We start from the raw sequence: 19,779 nt of genomic DNA on the forward strand, positions 1-19,779 counted from the left end.
CCCCCCCCCGGGATTTCCTGCCGTAAAATATGGTTATGACTGCAAAGCCTACTGGGGGCCCCTACTACCATGGGTCCCGCCAGAGTAGACCTTGCTCGGCATGCTGGCTTGGACTCGCATGAAGTGAACTGTGAAGTCCAAGGCCTGCCTTAAGCCTCTGCAGTCGGCACTGTCAGTGTGCAAATACAATGCCATGTTAGAGGTCCCCAGTATGCCTCGCAGCCATGTTTTACGGTACCGCTGCAACCCTAGGGGGAGGGGCCCCAGCCTCACAGCTATGACCTAAGCTGCCTGGGAGGACCACTGGCCCTGGTGAGGGAAACACGCAAAAATGACCTACTCTATTGACTGCTAGTGCCAGGAGAAGGCTGGTCTGTAAATGTAAATGTAAAATGTAAATGTAGTGTACTTGTATAGCGCACAAATCGATCCGAGCTGGGGTATCTCGGCGCTTGTACGAATACCGCTGTGGAACCCTTCCTGGCTTTTCTCTGTGAAGTGCCCACTCCTGGGCACCCCCAAGGGGAAGCCAGGCATCCTAGCGTTGTGGGGGCCGTTGTGGAGTTTAAGCAAGCTATTGCCCAGAGTCGCAGAGTGGGACCCATGATTAGAATAGGCACCGAGGCGAGAATTATCAGGTCCGAGGAAATTGAGCCCAAGACCCGCCGAGGCGGGAATTGAACCCTGGTCCCGGGCTAGACCTCTGCATCAGAGTCTGCCACTCTAACCATTGAGCCACACTTCTCCACTGCTGGATGAAGGCAGGGCAGCAGGGCTGGTGCAGCCTGCAGGGCCTTTAAAGTTAACCCCGGAGGTCTGGACTTCATCACACATGTGGGAGCCGGAGCTAACCTACGCCTACCACGCCCGTGACCGTCGGTCGCAGACATACTCCACCCACCACGCTCCAAAATAAAAAAAAGCAGCGTTGCTACTTATGGTTTGCTGGTGGTGGTGGACGGCTGGGCACTGGCCTGCCTTTATTCAAAAGGCGGCCTAGGCCTGCTGCTGCCTGCATTTGACGTTGGGCTAACTAACTGCTGTGAACCCTGATAAGTAATGGCGAGGAAAGGCGTGTGCGTTGGTGTCCCGAGGCGTGGCATACTGAATAAAATACACGCACATGCTGCCTGACGCAGAGCACAGCCCATCCCCTGCAGAACCAAACTCAGCCCCCTCTCAATCATTATCCCGGGGCTGCGGCCCGCCCATTAACAGCAACACTGAAGGGCTGCAGGCCATCCGCTGCAAAAGCCTTTTTTGAAATGCGTCATCTTCTGCATCATTGGAATAAGACGGTTTTACATTATTACATATGTGATGCGCCCCGCCTCTGAGCCTGAGGTGATTTAGTTTTATATACTGACTGGCATTCACATTACCTACCATATGACCAGGCAATTATATCACGTGTAGACCCGGCCCTGTCAAATAGGTGCCGGTGCTAGGCACCGGAAAGCACTGGCACAAATTAAGCACTGGGTTTACGTGTCACGGAGAGGGGCCCGCGCCTGGGCCTGCCCTGATGGGATCTGTGCATATGCGTTGTGCTTGCTTTTCTGCCCGCCCCCCTGTTCCCTCGTTGTGCTTGCTTTTCTGCCCCCCGTTCCCTCGTTGTGCTTGCTTTTTAGCCCCCCTGTTCCCTCGTTGTGCTTGCTTTTCTGCCCCCCCCGTTCCCTTGTTGTGCTTGCTTTTCTGCCCCGCTCTGTGTGGGTAGCTTTTTATGTAGGTGGCTCTATGTGTGGGTGGCTCTGTCTGTGTGAGGGTGGCTGTGTGTGTGTGTAGGTGGCTCTGTGTGGGTGACTGTGTGTGGGTGGCTCTATGTGAATGACTGTGTGGGTGGCTCTGTGTGGGTGGCTCTGTATGTGTGTGTGGGTGGCTGTGTGTGTGGCTTTGTGTGGTGCAAATGCAATAGGTCTCGTATTTGCGAGCGATTAAGCTATTGGCATGGTAAATAACAATGACATTTATTTATGTTTTAGCCCCTTAAGTGCTGCCGTCGGCCAACGGTCGTCACGGGCACTACCTCCCCAGTGCTGCGTGCGACCGCTGGACGTCCAGTTCAGCACCGGATAATGGACAGCGCAGCACTGGGGAGGTTTGTTTACTAGCTCCCAAGTGGTTAAAAACCAAAACATAAATAAAAATGTCATGAGCAATGCCAATAGCAAGACCACTGACTCATTGTCAGTGAAATTGCTCTCCCACCCTCGCAGCAGCTCCACCATTAAGTGAGGTGCCCCTGCCCCTGCACTCTTGAGTGTTGGTGATCGAGGCCCTCCTCCACCCGCAGGTTTCCCTGCGCCTCATCCCTGGTGGTCCTGTGGACCTCTGTCTCCTTTCTCTCACTCTGCTCCTTCACTTGTTTTTCCACCCTTTCTATCCCCTTTCTGCACCTTTCTGCATCTCTGCTCTTTTGTGCCTTATTTCTGCCCATTTTCCCTTTCTCTCCCTCTGCTCCTTCACTCGTGTTCACTCGTTTTTCTACCCTTTCTATCTTTCACCTTTCTGCACCTCTGCGCTTTTGTGCCTTATTTCTGCCCATTTTCCCTTTCTCTCCCTCTGCTCCTTCACTCGTTTTCACTCATTTTTTAGGGCTCGCCTGCTGATGCGCATGCGCATACCTGGCGAAGCTCTATAGTGGCTTAAACAGAGTTTAACTACCGGCGATTCCACTGGCGATTCCATGCAGTGCATGTGCTTTTTAACTCATTGCGCAAGCGCAATGAGTTAAAATGCGCATGCACGGCATCAAATCGTCAGCTTGGTCCCGCCAGCAGCTCTTCCCGCTCCGCCCCCTGCTGCATCAAAGGCTTTGCGCTCTGCCTCAGCCCAGCCATTCTCCTCCCCTAATTGCCCCCTGCTGCATCATGCTTTCAGTTTCTGCTGCGCCAATGCTTGTTTTCTTTTCACTCCGTGCTTTCTCCTTTCTCCTTTCCTCTTTGGCGCTTTCTCGCATTTCTTTCCGAATATTTCTATTGCTTGTTCTGTACTCCACAGGATGTTCTCGTTATGTTTCTGTTACACAATATGGTTCCCTCTTTGCTTAATATACAGTTCCCTCAAGGCTCCGTGTTCTGTGTTCCCTCCTCAGCAATTCATGCTCTCTTACCCTTCTTGTTTTAAAACTTGTTATTTCGTTCTCAACATTTCACCATTTTAGTATGTGTTCTTCCAGAATCAATGCAATCTTTTTTGTTAAAAGAAAATGTACTACATGCCCGATTTCTGGTGCGAGCCAAGCTTTAATACATTTTAACCCGTAAGATGAAGGCATTGAATTGCATTGATTTAGATTGCCTTAAACTGCCCTATGCACGTGAACTAAACGTTGATTAATGTGTTGCAGTCTTGTTTCAGTCTATCTCTCATTAATTTCTGTTGTAAATAATGCACCATGGTTCCCTAGTCTAAATATTAAACTTACAATTTGGCTGAGTTTTATTTTTAATTTAACTTATTTTACTTAAGTAGTGGTTAATGCTTTGTGCTCCTGAATTTAGGGCACGTTACTAATGTTTGTCTTTGAATCTCATGCGCTCCAGAATCTCTTAAATTCTTTGTGGCGAAAACGCTTTCATTTTTGAAAGGCAAACTCACGTGGGTGATCCAAAGGGTACTTTATGTGCAGATCGTTGCCTACTGTTGCTTTTAATGCTTCCACCTTGACTGTAAATCGAGGTGTATGGTAGTCCTACACCGGCATAGTCATTGGGTCAATCTAAAGCCACTAAAAATGCCAGTCGCTGGTTTCTTTTGAATATATTCTTTCATTGGAAGCAGCACTTTTTATTAGGTCTCGCCTACGACGAACGCGATGAAAGCGCGTTCTCGCAAGCGAGAACTATAGCCTTCGTCTCAGCAGTTTGAGACCGACGAAGTGAGACAAGACCTGGCCGCGCGCAGCGTTTCTCCATAGGATAACGTTGTGCGCGCGGCCAGGTCTTGTCTCCACGGCATGCGAATGCAGACCGGATCGCGTCGCGCGCCTCTCTGGAATGCAGGGGGAGTCTGCAGAGAGGCGCGCGGCGCTGATAAACAGGCAAGAGGCGCGTGTGGAATCCGAGTCTGCCAGGCTGCACGCGCTTTGCTGCCCGGCATTTACTTTCGCTGTTCTTGTTGCATTTAGTTTTTGTGAGGATTCGCCTTCACTGCTAGTATTTGATGAGCTTTCTTTTCTGAGTCCTGAAGTCTAAAAGCACGACATGTCACACTGGGTCTTTCCCATTAAAAAAAGGATTAGTTCATTTCTTGAGCTACGTTTCCACGACTCTCTACAGTGACCTTGTGGAACAAGTTATGCTCTTAAAATACATGAACTCGCCTGGTCTGGTGTTAGCAGGTTATGACCCGCGTGAAGTACCGAGCGGGCCATTTCTGCCCTCTGTAGGTAGCTGGTTTAATTTGGGCTTACAGTACCGAGATGAAAGCGATATCGCCAGACTGACCTACCAGACACATCCCACTGTTCACTTTGGCTGCTGTTCGCGATATGTTTTGGGGTCATTGTGCCCAAAGCAAAGGCCTGCGTGAATGGGGGACGCAGCGGGGGAGGCGCTATGCTGGGGTAATAAGGCTGCAGTCTGGGGGGTGCAGCACGTTAGTTTTGTTTTCGCTTTACAAGACTTGTATTTATGGCTTTATGGGGGACGGTAGTAAAAAACCCTCCAGCCGAAGGAGACAGGCCGTCCAGAGATCAGTAAAGAAGCCTTAAAAAAGCTTGTGTGAACTATTTCAAATAATAGCAATAACGCCTTGCATGGCATTTGCCAGGGAGTTTAACAATTTCAAGTTTGTGTGTTGCGGGGTCAGTAAAATTCATTTTTGTATGAGTTAAGGAATACTCTGGCTTTGTTAACTTCTTGTTTGAGTAGCATCAGTATCTAGCTGATTTGTTTCTTTTAATTGACTAATATTTGATGTATCGACCCAGGATCGAGGAAATTGAAGAGTAAACACATCTGAAACATGTATTGGCTCGCACGGCGGCCACATGGCTCAACGTCTCTGAGGTAGCACTTTTCAAGCCCTAGGCCTTCCTTTTAAGAGTAACGGTTTTAAGGTGCGCTAATCCCGTTGGCTCAGTAATCCATACATGGCAACGTTTTACAAGGGCAAAATAGGAGATTTAAAAAAATCACCCAAAAAAAAACCCGGGAGAATGTATTTCTCCCATTCAAACATTTTCAATGCAATAGGTCTCGCATTTACACGAGTTTAAGCTATTGGCATTGTAAATGACAATACCTTTCATTTTTTATGTTTTAAAAATTAAAATAAAAGCCATTCTCATATGTTAATAGCTCAAACTGGCATTAATGCGAGACCTAATGCATTGCAAATGCTTGTGTGTCTTTCTTGTGCGGGACATTTAAGGACAGATTTTTCTTTGAGAGTCGCCTATTCAGTGGTATATGTTTACTGTAAATTTCAAAGCCACTTGGTTCCACCCCCCGTTTTGGTACAGATTCACACACTGACTCGCTTGCTATTCAGACTATTGCCAAGACCCTTAGGTCATCCTTCCTTTTCTTAAGATTGCGCTATAATACCTGGCATACAGTGTACTTTTACTTTCTCCCATCTCTGTGGTGGCGTGTGGCTCATGTTTCAATGAATGACTTGCGCGGTTCCGTTCATTTTTATAGGATTGGACACAGTGAGTCAATCTGGAATCTTGTACCTCAAGGGTCACCTTTCCCCATTACTATTTGACGTTGCCATAAAGCCACTCAGCTCCACCGATGCAGCCACCACACAGCTCCACCGTCACAGCTCCACCGATGCACCCATCACACAGCTCCACCGATGCACCCACCACACAGCTCCACCGAGGCACCCACCACACAGCTCCACCAAGGCACCCACCACACAGCTCCACCGATGCACCCACCACACAGCTCCACCAAGGCACCCACCACACAGCTCCACAGATGCACCCACCACACAGCTCCACCAAAGCACCCACCACACAGCTCTACCGATGCACCCACCACACAGCTCCACAGATGCACCCAGCTCCACCGATGCACCCACCACACAGCTCCGCCGAGGCACCCACCACACAGCTCCGCCGAGGCACCCACCACACAGCTCCACCGATGCACCCACCACACAGCTCCACCGATGCTCCAACTAAGCTCCACCAATGCACCCACCACACAGCTCCACCAATGCACCCACTAAGCTCCACCGATGCACACACCACTCAGCGCAACCACAGCATCACTCAGGACCACCACAGCATCACTCAGCGCAACCACAGCATCACTCAGCGCAACCACAGCATCACTCAGCACAACCACAGCATCACCCAGCGCAACCACAGCATCACTGGTTCAAATATGTTCTTTCAATGTTTCAAGCTGTTTTCAAGCTTTCATGCTTTATTACAAATCACAAAAAGATGTTAATATTTCACTTCTGTTCTTGGATTTTCGTCACAATAAAAAACACTGAACATAATCTTCACAAAAGTTATTTACAAAAGATTAAGCTATTGCCATTACAAATTACATAAATTATTTAAGTATTAATTATTTAAAAAAAATTAAAAGCCATTGTTATTTGTAATATCAATACATCTAAGTCACGTAAATACAAAACATGTTGCATTGCAAATGCTATAGGTGTTTGCGAAAGTTATAACTATTGGCATTGTAAATGACAAAGCTATTAATTTAGCTATTTTAAAAAATAACACATAAATAAAAAAAATTCATTTATAAGACCAATAGCTCAAACTTTCTTAATGCGAGCCCTATTGCATTTCCAATGCTTGTCTACCCTTTCCATCTTTCACCTTTCTGCTCTTTTCTGCCTTATTTCTGCTTATTTTCCCTTTTTTCTTTATCCCTTCTTTCCTCCCTTTACCTTTCCCCGCCGCTGCTGCCCCCGTGGCCCCTCCACCCCAGCGCGACTGGCCCAATCCAGCTCCCCTCCCCGCTCCCGCCTTCCAGCTGTCCAGCCCTCCCCGACCCCTACTTAATGGCGGCCACTGCGGGGACAGGCGAGCAAGACCACTGACTCATTGTCAGTGAAATTGCTCTCCCACCCTCGCAGCTCCACCATTAAGTGAGGTGCCCCTGCCCCTGCACTCTTGAGTGTTAGTTATCGAGGCCCTCCTCCACCCGCAGGTTTCCCTGCGCCTCATCCCTGGTGGTCCGGTGGACCTCTGTCTCCTTTCTCTCACTCTGCTCCTTCACTCGTTTTTCTACCCTTTCTATCTTTCACCTTTCTGCACTTTTCTGCATCTCTGCTCTTTTGTGCCTTGTTTCTGCCCATTTTCCCTTTCTCTCCCTCTGCTCCTTCACTCGTTTTCACTCGTTTTTCTACCCTTTCTATCTTTCACCTTTCTGCACCTCTGCTCTTTTGTGCCTTATTTCTGCCCATTTTCCCTTTCTCTCCCTCTGCTCCTTCACTCGTTTTCACTCGTTTTTCTACCCTTTCTATCTTTCACCTTTCTGCACCTCTGTTCTTTTGTGCCTTATTTCTGCCCATTTTCCCTTTCTCTCCCTCTGCTCCTTCACTCGTTTTCACTCGTTTTTCTACCCTTTCCATCTTTCACCTTTCTGCTCTTTTCTGCATCTCTGCTCTTTTGTGCCTTATTTCTGCTTATTTTGCCTTTTTTCTTTATCCCTTCTTTCCTCCCTTTACCTTTCCCCGCCGTTGCTGCACCCGTGCCCCCCCCCCCGCGTGACCGGCCCAATCCAGCTCCTCTCCCCGCTCCCAGCTGTCCAGCCCTCCCCGACCCCTACTTAATGGCGGCCGTTGCGGGCGCGCCGCTGGTGCACCGAAGGCACGTCAAAGGCAAGCACGTCTGCACCCGTCCGCGACCAGCACCAGGAACCCTGAACCTCCGCCCCGCCAACGCTACGACCCAGCAGCACTCCACACACTCAACCCAGGCTGCAACAACAACTGCAAGCTAGCATCACCAGCCGACACCCATGGACCCTTCAGCTGTCACCGCTGCCGGCACACCTGCGGTAATTGCAAACACAACAGTGATGGACAGAATGTGGATCAATGTCACACATTCACCCCAGTCCAAAGATCTGGGCCCAAATCCATCGTTTTTCCACTCCACACCACCCTGGGTCAGACAATGGCGATATGCAAATCAGCGCTGACCCTGTGCCCCATGGGAACAGTCCAGTCCGAACTACAAAAGCCATGTCCTTCCCAGAACGGAAACAAGCATCCGAGGACCGGCCCGGTTTCGAGGTAACACCTCTCATCAGCCCGGCTAGCTTGATTCCAGTGGTGTGGAGTGCCTGGGACTCACGTCTGAGCATCCCCAGTACACTTAGAGCGGTACCTGCAAACACAACAATGATGGACAGAATGTGGATCAATGTCACAAATTCACCCCAGTCCAAAGATCTGGGCCCGAATCCATCGTTTTTCCACTCCACACCACACTGGGTTAGACAATGGCGATATGCAAATCAGCGCTGACCCTGTGCCCCATGGGAACAGTCCAGTCCGAACTACAAAAGCCATGTCCTTCCCAGAACGGAAACAAGCATCCGAGGACCGGCCCGGTTTCGAGGTAACACCTCTCATCAGCCCGGCTAGCTTGATTCCAGTGGTGTGGAGTGCCTGGGACTCACGTCTGAGCATCCCCAGTACACTTAGAGCGGTACCTGCAAACACAACAGTGATGGACAGAATGTGGATCAATGTCACACATTCACCCCAGTCCAAAGATCTGGGCCCGAATCCATCGTTTTTCCACTCCACACCACCCTGGGTTAGACAATGGCGATATGCAAATCAGCGCTGACCCTGTGCCCCATGGGAACAGTCCAGTCCGAACTACAAAAGCCATGTCCTTCCCAGAACGGAAACAAGCATCCGAGGACCGGCCTGGTTTCGAGGTAACACCTCTCATCAGCCCGGCTAGCTTGATTCCAGTGGCGTGGAGTGCCTGGGACTCACGTCTGAGCATCCCCAGTACACTTAGAGCGGTACCTGCAAACACAACAATGATGTACAGAATGTGGATCAATGTCACACATTCACCCCAGTCCAAAGATCTGGGCCCGAATCCATCGTTTTTCCACTCCACACCACCCTGGGTTAGACAATGGCGATATGCAAATCAGCGCTGACCCTGTGCCCCATGGGAACAGTCCAGTCCGAACTACAAAAGCCATATCCTTCCCAGAACGGAAACAAGCATCCGAGGACAGGCACAGGGTCAGCGCTGATTTGCATTATTTGACGCTGTAACAGCGTCAAATAATGTAATAGCCCTGGCTGTATGTTCGGTGGTACCAGGACGCAACGGGTCAGACTCCCCCCTTTCCTCTCAGACCCCACACCTACCACCTGCGGAGTCCACCAGGGCTCCTCCCTCAGCCCGATGCTCTTCAACGTCTACATGGCTCCACTTGCCCCCATCGTCAGAACCTACGGACTCAACATCGTGTCATACGCAGACGACACCCAGCTCAACCTCTCCCTATCCAACGAGCCCAACACCGCCAGACGCAACTTTAGAGAAGGCATGGAAGCCGTCGCCAAATGGATGAAAAACAGCTGCCTACAACTAAACACCAACAAAACAGAAGTACTCATCATGGGCCCAAACCCCGACGCCTGGAGCGACACCTGGTGGCCCACCGCCCTCGGAAACCCGCCAACCCCCACAGACCACGCACTCAACCTGGGAATCATCCTGGACTCCGAGCTTAAAATGGACCGCCAGATCAACTCTGTCTCATCTTCCTGCTTCCACACCCTCCGCCTCCTTCGTAAGACCTTCAAATGGATCCCCCTCGAACACCGAAAGACAGTCACTCACGCCCTGGTCACCAGCAGACTCGACTACGGCAACGCACTCTACGCCGGAATAAACAAAAACCTCATCCGCAAGCTACAGAACATCCAGGACGCCGCGCAAGACTGGTCCTCAACCTGCCAAAACACTGCCACATCTCCCAGCACCAGCTCACACTCTACTGGCTCTCCGTCGAAGCGAGAATCACCTTGAAGATGCTCACCCACGCACACAAGGCCCTCCACGGCACCGGACCAGCATACCTGAACAGCCGGCTCAAATTCCACGCACCCCAAAGGACCCTACGATCAGCCCAGCTCTCCTACGCCGTGGTCCCCCGCACCAGAAAGACCAGATCGTGGAGGCCACTCCTTCTCCTTCCTCGCGGCCAAAGCATGGAACGCCCTTCCGCTCCACCTCAGACAGACAACATCGCTCCCCATCTTCGCAAGAAACCTCAAAACCTGGCTCTTCGACAGACCCCCTCCTTGATGGAATGGAACCTGCACCCCCCCCTCCCACCCCCTCCCCCACCCCTAGCGCCTTGAGACCCTTACGGGTGAGTAGTTGCGCTTTAACAAACTCCTGATTGATTGAATAGCTCTAACTTTAACAATGCCGAGACCATTGCATTGTAAATGCTTGTTTATTATCTCGGAACGAGCCCACCCGAGGTGTGTGTGCTTTGCTACAATGTAAGGGAGAGCCTGGTCGGCTCTCTACAGACCCCAGCCCGCACAGCACACTCTCAGCAGGTCAGCGTCACTGCCTAGCATGCTGCCGTCACCTCCGCAATGCTCCTGGGACAGCCTAGGTATCATCAGTCCTCGCGGTGCGTGGCCCACATCGTGATCACCATGCCCACCCGGGCCTTGGCCATGTGTCGACTGCTGTATGGGTTGCCTCGCTCGCGGCAGGGAGGGCAGCTTCGGAAGATCGCAGGGGTGCTCCGTCACCACACCTCTGCTGGCACCCTACTATGCTGCCTTCTTTCTGGGCACAGCGGTATCTCGGAGGTGGCAGGAGACAGAAGGATCACTTGTTTGGGACCGGAGCAAGCGTCTAGTGCAGCTATTCGGCCATCTTGCTGGGCACGTCCCCAATGATAAAAAAATACTTAAGAGTATAAAAGTCATATGTCCCCAAACAGATCCATCTTCCCAAAGAACACAGTCAGTCAAAAAACCATCAGACAAAGTAGAGTTTGATGTTGCTCAGCCTGTTACCTAAAAAACGTCTCCTACCACCAGAGAAGACTACAGTCATGGCAAAATGAATGCAATGTCCTAATACTAATGGGCGCATTACAACCTCATTTGTTATACCTTCATTTATCACAGAATCCACAAAACAAAGTGTTATAAGCTGATCTAGACAACATTATGCAGTCAATCAGGACTAGACTGCTAAGAAATCAGGTACTGCATTAATTGAAAACATACATGTTATTACTTCATATTATAAATTTTTTTATTTATTTCTGCGGAGTACTGCAGTACTTAATAAGTAATAACGTTTTTAAAAATATATAATGTAATACAACTACTTTTGTCTACCTTTACACACTTACATAAAGTGACTCAAGCCTTCCTAACCTTTTTAAAACAGTAGTACACTATATATACACTTAAAACCCAGGATGCAGACTAAGTATGGTCTAAATAATATGGCTGCGTTTGAATTTTGTTAGGTCTTTCATTACCCAATCATATACTGTTTTGTCATTACGATGTGCCACACTATACCGCAAACAACTGTGGTATACCGCAGCGCAATATATCACCACGTTTTAGTGCTTTATCGGCCTTCTACACAGCAGTGAAATTACAGTTTTTGTCAAGTTTACAAATGTTTGCTATTTACAAAGGCATTTTATTGTATCTTTACGACTCCGTCTTCTCACATAAAAAAACAAGCATTTACAATGCAATGGTTTCGGCATTGTTAAAGTTCGAGCTATTGGCATTGCTCATGACATTATTTTTATTTATGTTTTTGTTTTTAAAAGGTATAAATAAATGGCATTGTCATTTACAATGCCAATAGCTTAATCTCTCGCATATGCGAGACCATTTGCATTTGCACCCACAGACAGAGCCACACACACAAAGCCACCCACACACACATACAGAGCCACCCACACAGAGCCACCCAGTCATTCACATAGAGCCCCATCGTTGTACACAGCCTCCGCTATTAGCTTTGTACTGTGCTAGACCGTCTCACATCTCCTCCTTGTACCGCTCTGGGGAAGGGACAGTCACACAACTCTCCTATCTACAGGGCTATCCTCTGTAGCATCCATAGGCAACTCTAGAGACAGTCTCACAACTTTGCGGTACACAGGACTAGCCTCTGTCGCGTCCATAGGCAACTCTAGAGACAGTCTAACAACTCTTCTCACTACACGGCTAGACTCTGTAGCATCCATAGGCAACTCTAGAGATAGGCCTACAACTCATCTGTAAGTCCTAGACAGTCTCACATCCCATTTATACAGCTCAAGATACAGTGTAACATCTCATATATACATATGCATCTGTTGAGACAAACGTACATGTTATCCATATATTATCTATATACAGACTAGCCTATCTCCCTCACAGCTCCACAGTGCTTCACTTCTCCATAGACCGCATCAGTCAGTCCCACAGCTCATCTATACAGCTCTACAGACACTCGCATCCCATCTGCCTGCAGCTCTAAAACCACTCCCACAACTCTTTTGTATAGAGCTCTAGACAGTCTCACATCTCAGTTATAATCGGCTAAAGGGACAATCTCACATCATCTGTAACCAGCACTGGAAACAGTCCAACAATTATTCAATTTAGAGCTCTAGACAGTGACATCTCTGCATAGACAGCGCTAGAGACATGATTGCATATAATCTGTATACATTTCTAGAAACAGTCTCACAAATATTTTACTTCGAGCTCCAGTCCATCTCACATCTCTTCTGTATACATCTCTAGAGGCAGTCACGCAATATTGCATCGACAGCTCTAAACAATAAACAATCTCATCTGTATACAGCTCTAGAACCAGTCGTATTCTATACAGAGCTCTAGACCGTCTGGCATCTCATCTAGAGACAGTACCTGACAGTCACATCACATCTGTCTACATTGCTAAAGACAGTCACGTAATGTTGCATGCACAGCTCTAAAGAATCCTACATCTCATCAGCATACATCTCTAGAAACAGTATTAGAAGTTTTTCATGCAGAGCTCGAGCCTAGACAGTCTGGCACATCTCATCTATAGACAGCTCCTGAGAGTTGCATCTCATCTGCACAGCTCTAAAGTCACAGATCCCCAGATATGCGTCGCATATCGGGGCTCGTCCTGTCTCAATCTTGGCCCTGTTCCTTGCAGGACCAAGAGCCATCCAAAGAGGCCTGTGTAGAACTGGACCGAGCAGGCTCAGGGGTGTGCGGTCCTTCGTCTTCCGCGGGTGATCCTAGCTTTGCATCCTGGGACTTGTAGTTTGCCCCCGCCCCTCACACTTGACATGGAGAACGTGTGATCTCTGGGAACGAAAGCGATGAGAGAAGGGTAGGCTGACGGGGAGACCGACGAGGGAGAACGTGGAGGAGGGCGAAGGCGGAGAGGATTGATGGACGGATGAGGGGAAGGCGCGTGGGGCAGAGCTGAACGAGAAAGGAGGAGGGAGCGGGGAAATGTTCGTATTATATTGAATTGAGCGGTGGAGAACGGAGATGAATGGGAGAGGAGCAGCTCGCTGAGGGACGAGAGAGGGTGGTGTAGGGGGAGGGAGGATGCAGACTTGACTGGGGAAAGGAAGGGGACATGGAGACGAGGGGCCGAGTGCTAGGGGATAAAGATACACAGGGGCGTATCCATCAATGGTGCAGTGGCACCGGAGACCACACGTGAACGCGGATTATTTCTGTATTTTAGTACCCAGCCAGCAGACCGAGCCCATTTTTCTAGCAAGCTCGGTGGCCCGTGGCGCCCTTGTAACCACCGCAGTTAGAAATGAGAGAAGGGCCGCGTTAGAGCATCTGGCATCGGCGCGAGAACGGAGACACGGACAGCGGGAGGGGGGCCGGATACAAACACGCGGGACCGGGACGCGGGGGTCTTCAGAGGGGACCGGGAGCGCAACACTACGTCCATCCCGGCAACAGAGACGTTAGCAATGACGAAAAACATCCCTGTAAAAAAAAAAAAGGATACGCCCACAATGGCCCACCTCTGAATGAGGAAAAAGGGGCGGGGCTTAAAAAAAAGCAAGAAACGCCCACGAATCTGCTCAAGCCGGGGACAGAACTGAGTGACACACAGCTCTTCCAATGGCTAGCCTTCATTTATGAAGCTAGCCAATGGAAGAGAAGGCGGGTTCAAGCCCCAGTACTGGGGAAACATAAGATCTCGGCTGCGCGACACTGCTGCACAGTGTACGCTAGGCCGAGCCCTAAAAATGTGGACTCTCCTATCTTTATGTGCGGAGACTCCACAATTGTAAAGATAATACTAGTAAAATAACTTTATAAATAGCAAACAACCGTAAACCTACACAAAAGTGTGGGTTTACCTTTGTGAATCGGGCTGTACAACATTAAAACTACTGTACTCATTTAGATCTACTACCCAAAAATACCTTTTACACGCTAATGTATACTTGTGCAAACTCTCATCTAAATCTGTTGAGCCATTTTCCGTCTGTGTCTGTTTAAATAACACTCCACGACAGGCCACTCCACTCTGACGTCATTCCACTCTACACCCACTCCACGGCACTCTACCCTACAACATTTCACTTCACTCTACGCTACTCCAATCTGTTCCCCTCCACTGTAAGACACTATGCGACATGCCACTTTGACTTACCACTATGCTCTTCTGTACAAGACACTACGACCCTTTATGCCACTCCACATCTCTGTACTCCACTCGCCACCTGGAAATATGAACGAGTAATTTTTAAAGCACTGGAATATTCTAAACGGAGTACCCGATGATATCTCTCAGCAACTGCTATCGTGCACAGCTAGCTACCTGATGCAATGGGGTAAAGGCTACACAAAATTGGAGAATGTGTAGCGATAGCCACAGTACTCTGTGTGTACCTTTCTAAAACGCCCTCCATGTCCGAACTCAAGTTTTAAAATGTCCTCCTTTCTAAACCTGCACCTACTATATACTCCCCTTTTCTTTACACAAAAGCACCTTTTGTCTAAAAATCCCATATTCTCCTCCTTCTCTGCTGAGCTCGTAGGGTGTACATCATTCTCCCCATTGCATAAAATGCTGCCTTTTTAAAGTTCCCCATCCATTTTGGCTTTGCTTTTATGCTTTGCACCTGGTTACCACCTTCTACTTCATGGTAATAAGCATGTGTTATTTGCTATTTTTCCAATTATTCTCAATTTGTGAATGCTCCACTTATTTAATTTGCAATTCGATAATCCACAATTTCAATTTAAGAATATATAAAAAAATCACTTGCTAAATAAGAAACAGGTAAATATTCGATATAGTGTGCTATTTTAGTGAACCTATGTTTATCGACACGTGATTAATCACTGTTTGCCAGTTTATATGTCACAGTTTTTCAAATGGGTTGCATCTCACTGAACCTTCTTACATCAGTCCGCAGGCGACAGTCCTAAGATCAGTATTGAAAAGCCTGACCCAGTAAATTGTTAGGTAGGTTTTGATAAACAGTTTTCATTTTCTTCAGTTTGTATTAATCCTCTGTGTTTTGATAGTTTGATCCGTCAGGAATCTTCAAGCAACTCTTTGTCAACCCGCCTCGTCTCAGTGCATGAAGATGCTGGGAAGTCCCCAGCTCGGAACAGGTAGGTTTAGATCTATATTGCACTATCGATGTTTTTTATTAAATGATGCTTGAACAGAAGGGACGAGGTTCATGTTTCTTTGGAAGCGCCATATTATAAATGAACATATCTTGGTAAGATGTTCCTGGGGAAAGTTGTTTGTCGAAACTATTAACCCATTTAACTGCATTTTGCTTTAAAAAAAAAAACCAGACATACCCCTGTTAATAGCCAGTGTTGAACATAACCGCGCTCTATTGAAACAATGAAACATTACACAGTGTTTGAATCTCAATTTCACTACACCTCCCCCAAAAGTATAAAATGGGAAAGGTACATATAGTTTGATGCCAAATGCCTTGTACCTAAAAACGAGGAGCGAATTAATATGACAAAATCGATTTGTGATGAGAAGTAAGGAATGACCAGGTTTCTAAAGCTCAAATGTCTTATTTTTTTATCATGGACGAAAAGAGTTCTACTCAGCAATTCTTGTGAACATGAGGATTTTGCATCCTCCAACCAATGTGTGTGTATCAGAAAATCATTATTCTTGTCTACACAATACAAGGTTCACTCTCCTTTTCCGAATTGTTTTGATGGGGATTTACACATACCCATTATAAACCTTTTGGAAACGTGTTATCTGATTTAATTTAAGGCTTTTTGTAAAGCTCTTTGAAGGTTACCACTATGCCATCTGAGGTTATAAGTAAATAAGATAATCTCCACAAATGTAAAGATAAAATATATTTCACTCAGACTCAAATTACAAATGGCCTTTTCAGTATGGGCATGGAAAATCTCTTGGAAGCTTTCTACTAATACTGAAATCTAAGCTGCTAAATTATTTTCAGCATTCCAGCTTTAGCTCAACACACAGACACTCTATTACTCACTCCAACTTAGTCTCATTGACTAGTCCTAAGAAGAGAGAAGATTTAAATTAAACATCTACATGCTTACAGAATACTCCCTGTATTGTGCACAGTGAAATAGACCCATAAAGAAAAATATTGTTATGTAAACTGTACTTTATCATCCATTTACTCTGTGAAGTAGGATTTTTGTCTGAAAATCGAAAGGGCTACTCCAGTAGGGCTTCAACAGTTTAATACATGTCATCCTTAGAATACTTTGCCTTGTAATGAGCTGAGATCAAGAATTCAGCTACTCTTTGGCGATGTTTCATTGATCCCTTGAGGCAAGCCTGCTTTATCTGCTGTCTGTAGGGCTGACTTTAGTTGTACTATAGGTTTTTAACATTCTGTGTTCACAAGCCTTCACAAAACTAACTCTGTGTTTTTCTATGCAACTGCTTGTAAAGAAGATGAACATAGTCTGGGATAATTGACACAGCCCTCACATTGAACTTTGTGTTATTGGGTTTTGGGGCATTTTTAATCTTTTGCTTTCCGAGCCAGGACTTTTGAGTTTCTGTACTGTTCAGTTATGCTACACATATGGTAGATCCTATTTGCTTTGGTGTTAAAATATATCTTCAGATTAGTTGATGCATTCCCTTTAAGCGCCCAGCACTAAAATGTCTTCCAGCTTGTGAATGCCCATCTCATGACTATCCTAAAATGTAATTCTCTTTTTATTTTAAAACGTAATTAGTGTAATAATTAAAACTCTGTGAAATAGTCTACATGTTTGAGGTTTAAATATGTTAATTTATTTTTAAATTTTGCATTAGTTTATAGTTTTGTCATATAATTCTTTATTTGGCCTTTGGCATCTATGTGCTCCACAAAGTTTTCAAAGTCGAAGAGGACTTTATTCTGCTTTTTGAACCTGTTTGCCTTGTCTGAAGCAGCTGTGAGCAACTGATTTAGAAATATCCCTTTGCATTATGTACCAGTTTCTAATTCATAATAGTTCTTAGTTTTCACAGTGTAGTTGCTTTTGTTTAGATTTTGACTTAACCATTTAGCTAACGTTACATTATATGCTATGAGGGTCTGTTACCAGTGTGCTTCTGTGAGATCAAGAGTCAGTTCTGCATCATAGGATCGGCTTTGAGAATCATAAATTCTAGAATAATTCTGCCCTGCCTGCATGACCCCTGTAACACTTCTTTTATTAAATTTTATTTCAAAAACCTTTATTTCGGTCAACAAGCTATATTACAAGTCATACGATTCACAGTGAATGCAATATTTGGTCATATTTTAATCATTACATAGTTCGTCGTAAACCATACCAGAAATACCTGAGACAAAAACGACATCAGCCCAACAACCCCCCGTAAAGCCCTAAAAGCAACTGACCTTGTACGAATAAACTCAGTTACATTATTGTGAACTGGCATTAGCATCCATCGGCCCAGCGGAGTGAACACCAGGGAATGACTTTAGGGCAGTTTGTACGTTTGTTACCTCGGCAGGTTGGATATATGCTGTATGTACATGTAAGGGTATCAGGACATGTTTCCATGTTGCATACAGTTCACCACTACTCACCATTGCCCCCCCACCCCCCCACAACATAGGACAAAGAACGAATTCCCCCCGTTACTAAGCAGGGGTTCCAGTGGAGTCCGCTTCTGTGGTTGTCTCAATACCCTCTCTCGTTGCCTCCCGGCCATCTGCTGTGGGCCGTTCCAGGAGATATGAAGTCAGGGGGCACTCTGAGGAATTCTTATGTACATAAATAGATCCATGGTGGAAGGAGGGTGTGTCCCGAAGAATATCTCCCTGGATCGGAACTCCCCCCCCCCCCCCCCACATATAGGTCTCTCCATTTAGTGTAGTGCAGTGTTTCCAGCAGTCTTTTGCATATCCCTTCGCCAGTGACCTGTAGCAGAGGATTATGGAGTAGCAAAAGTCTGGGGCAGTAAATCATAGGGGTTTTCAATTTGAGGGCGATTCTGCGCCAGGATATATTGCTACGGTCCACTGTAGATGGGTCTTTGCCTCGTTCCTTTACCTCTACAAACAGGTAGCCAGCGGGGGAACCGGTGCCATATAACCATCCTCCACTGCTAGATGTGGCATGAAGGGGGTGGGGGTGTGTGAAACCAGTAGGAGGCAAAATGCGCTTGGTCACAATGATAGTAATACTCCAAGTCAGGCACTTCGAACCCTTCCTGATTATATGGTAGCATTAATGTACTCAGTCGCAGCCGCACCTGTCTGCCCCCCTTATTAGACGTGTAAGTTGCGTGTTTAGTGTATTAAAAAAAAAAAAAACTCCCGAGTGATAGGGTGTATTCATAAAGAGATAGAGCAGTTTTGGCAAGATGACCATTTTTATTAGTGAGATGCATCCATCCATCGACAGGGTTAGCCGTATCCATTTGTGTATATTGTCTGTGATCTTTTCTATAGCAAAGCCATAATTTGTGCGCATGAGTACAACCTTATCTCGGGAAATATGTATACTCAGATATTTTATTTCCTCTGATTTCTAAACTATGGGATAGTCTAAGGGGTAAGCAATGGTTTTGTCAGCGGGAAAATCGCAGACTCAGCCCAGTTTATTTGGATCCCTGAAATTGCTCCAAATTTGGTAATTTCTCGAAGGACCAGGTTTAGATTGACCTGGGGTTTCTTTATATATATAGAGTCATGTCATCCGCATATAGGGAGATTAGCAGCTGACGAGAGCGGTATACCAACGCCTGTTCCTGGTGATGTTGGTGTAGTTTTGCTGCTAGGAGTTCGACTGCTAAAGCAAATAATATGGGGGACAGGGGGCAACCCTGCCTGGTGCCTCTTGAAATGCTGAAACTATGGGAGCGAGCGCCATTCAGTAATACCGTGGCTATCGGACTCGTGTATATTAATTTCACCCAATTCAGAAAAGGACTGGGGAATTCCCATGTAGCTCAGAGTACCGATGAGGAAGTCCCACTCCACAGACTCAAATGCTTTGGTAGCGTCTAGGAAAACTGCAACTGCGGAGCTATTTGGGTCTATATCGTGCATATCCGCCATGAGCGTTCGTAAGTTATGCGCAGTGGCTCTGTTTGGAATGATGAAGCTCTCTTGATCTGGTAACACCAAGCGTTCCATCAGAAGACGAAGTCTATTGGAGAGGACCTTAGCGAGGATTTTAATGTCGCAGTTTAATAAAGAAAGGGGGCGGTAGGATTCACAAAGCATCAAGTTTAAGCAAAGACACTATTTGGGCTTCCCTCATGGTTCTAGGAAGGCTCCCTTCCTCTAGTGCTTCATAAAA

At 46.9% G+C, this 19,779-nt stretch overlaps 1 protein-coding gene across 6 annotated transcripts in view; it reads left to right on the top strand.

Moving 5' to 3' along the window:
• The window catches only part of PIKFYVE (phosphoinositide kinase, FYVE-type zinc finger containing), a 2,266,845-nt gene that overhangs the window by 235,765 nt on the left and 2,011,301 nt on the right, over nt 1-19,779 (top strand). For all 6 annotated transcript variants that reach the window (XM_078680343.1, XM_078680347.1, XM_078680342.1 and 3 more), the window contains exon 7: nt 15,526-15,615. In XM_078680343.1, the coding sequence (XP_078536469.1) occupies nt 15,526-15,615 (90 nt within the window). The remainder of the gene's footprint in view (nt 1-15,525; nt 15,616-19,779) is intronic.

The sequence above is a fragment of the Lissotriton helveticus genome, chromosome 3_1, assembly GCF_964261635.1.
Source record: "Lissotriton helveticus chromosome 3_1, aLisHel1.1, whole genome shotgun sequence".
Taxonomy (NCBI): Eukaryota; Metazoa; Chordata; class Amphibia; order Caudata; family Salamandridae; genus Lissotriton; species Lissotriton helveticus.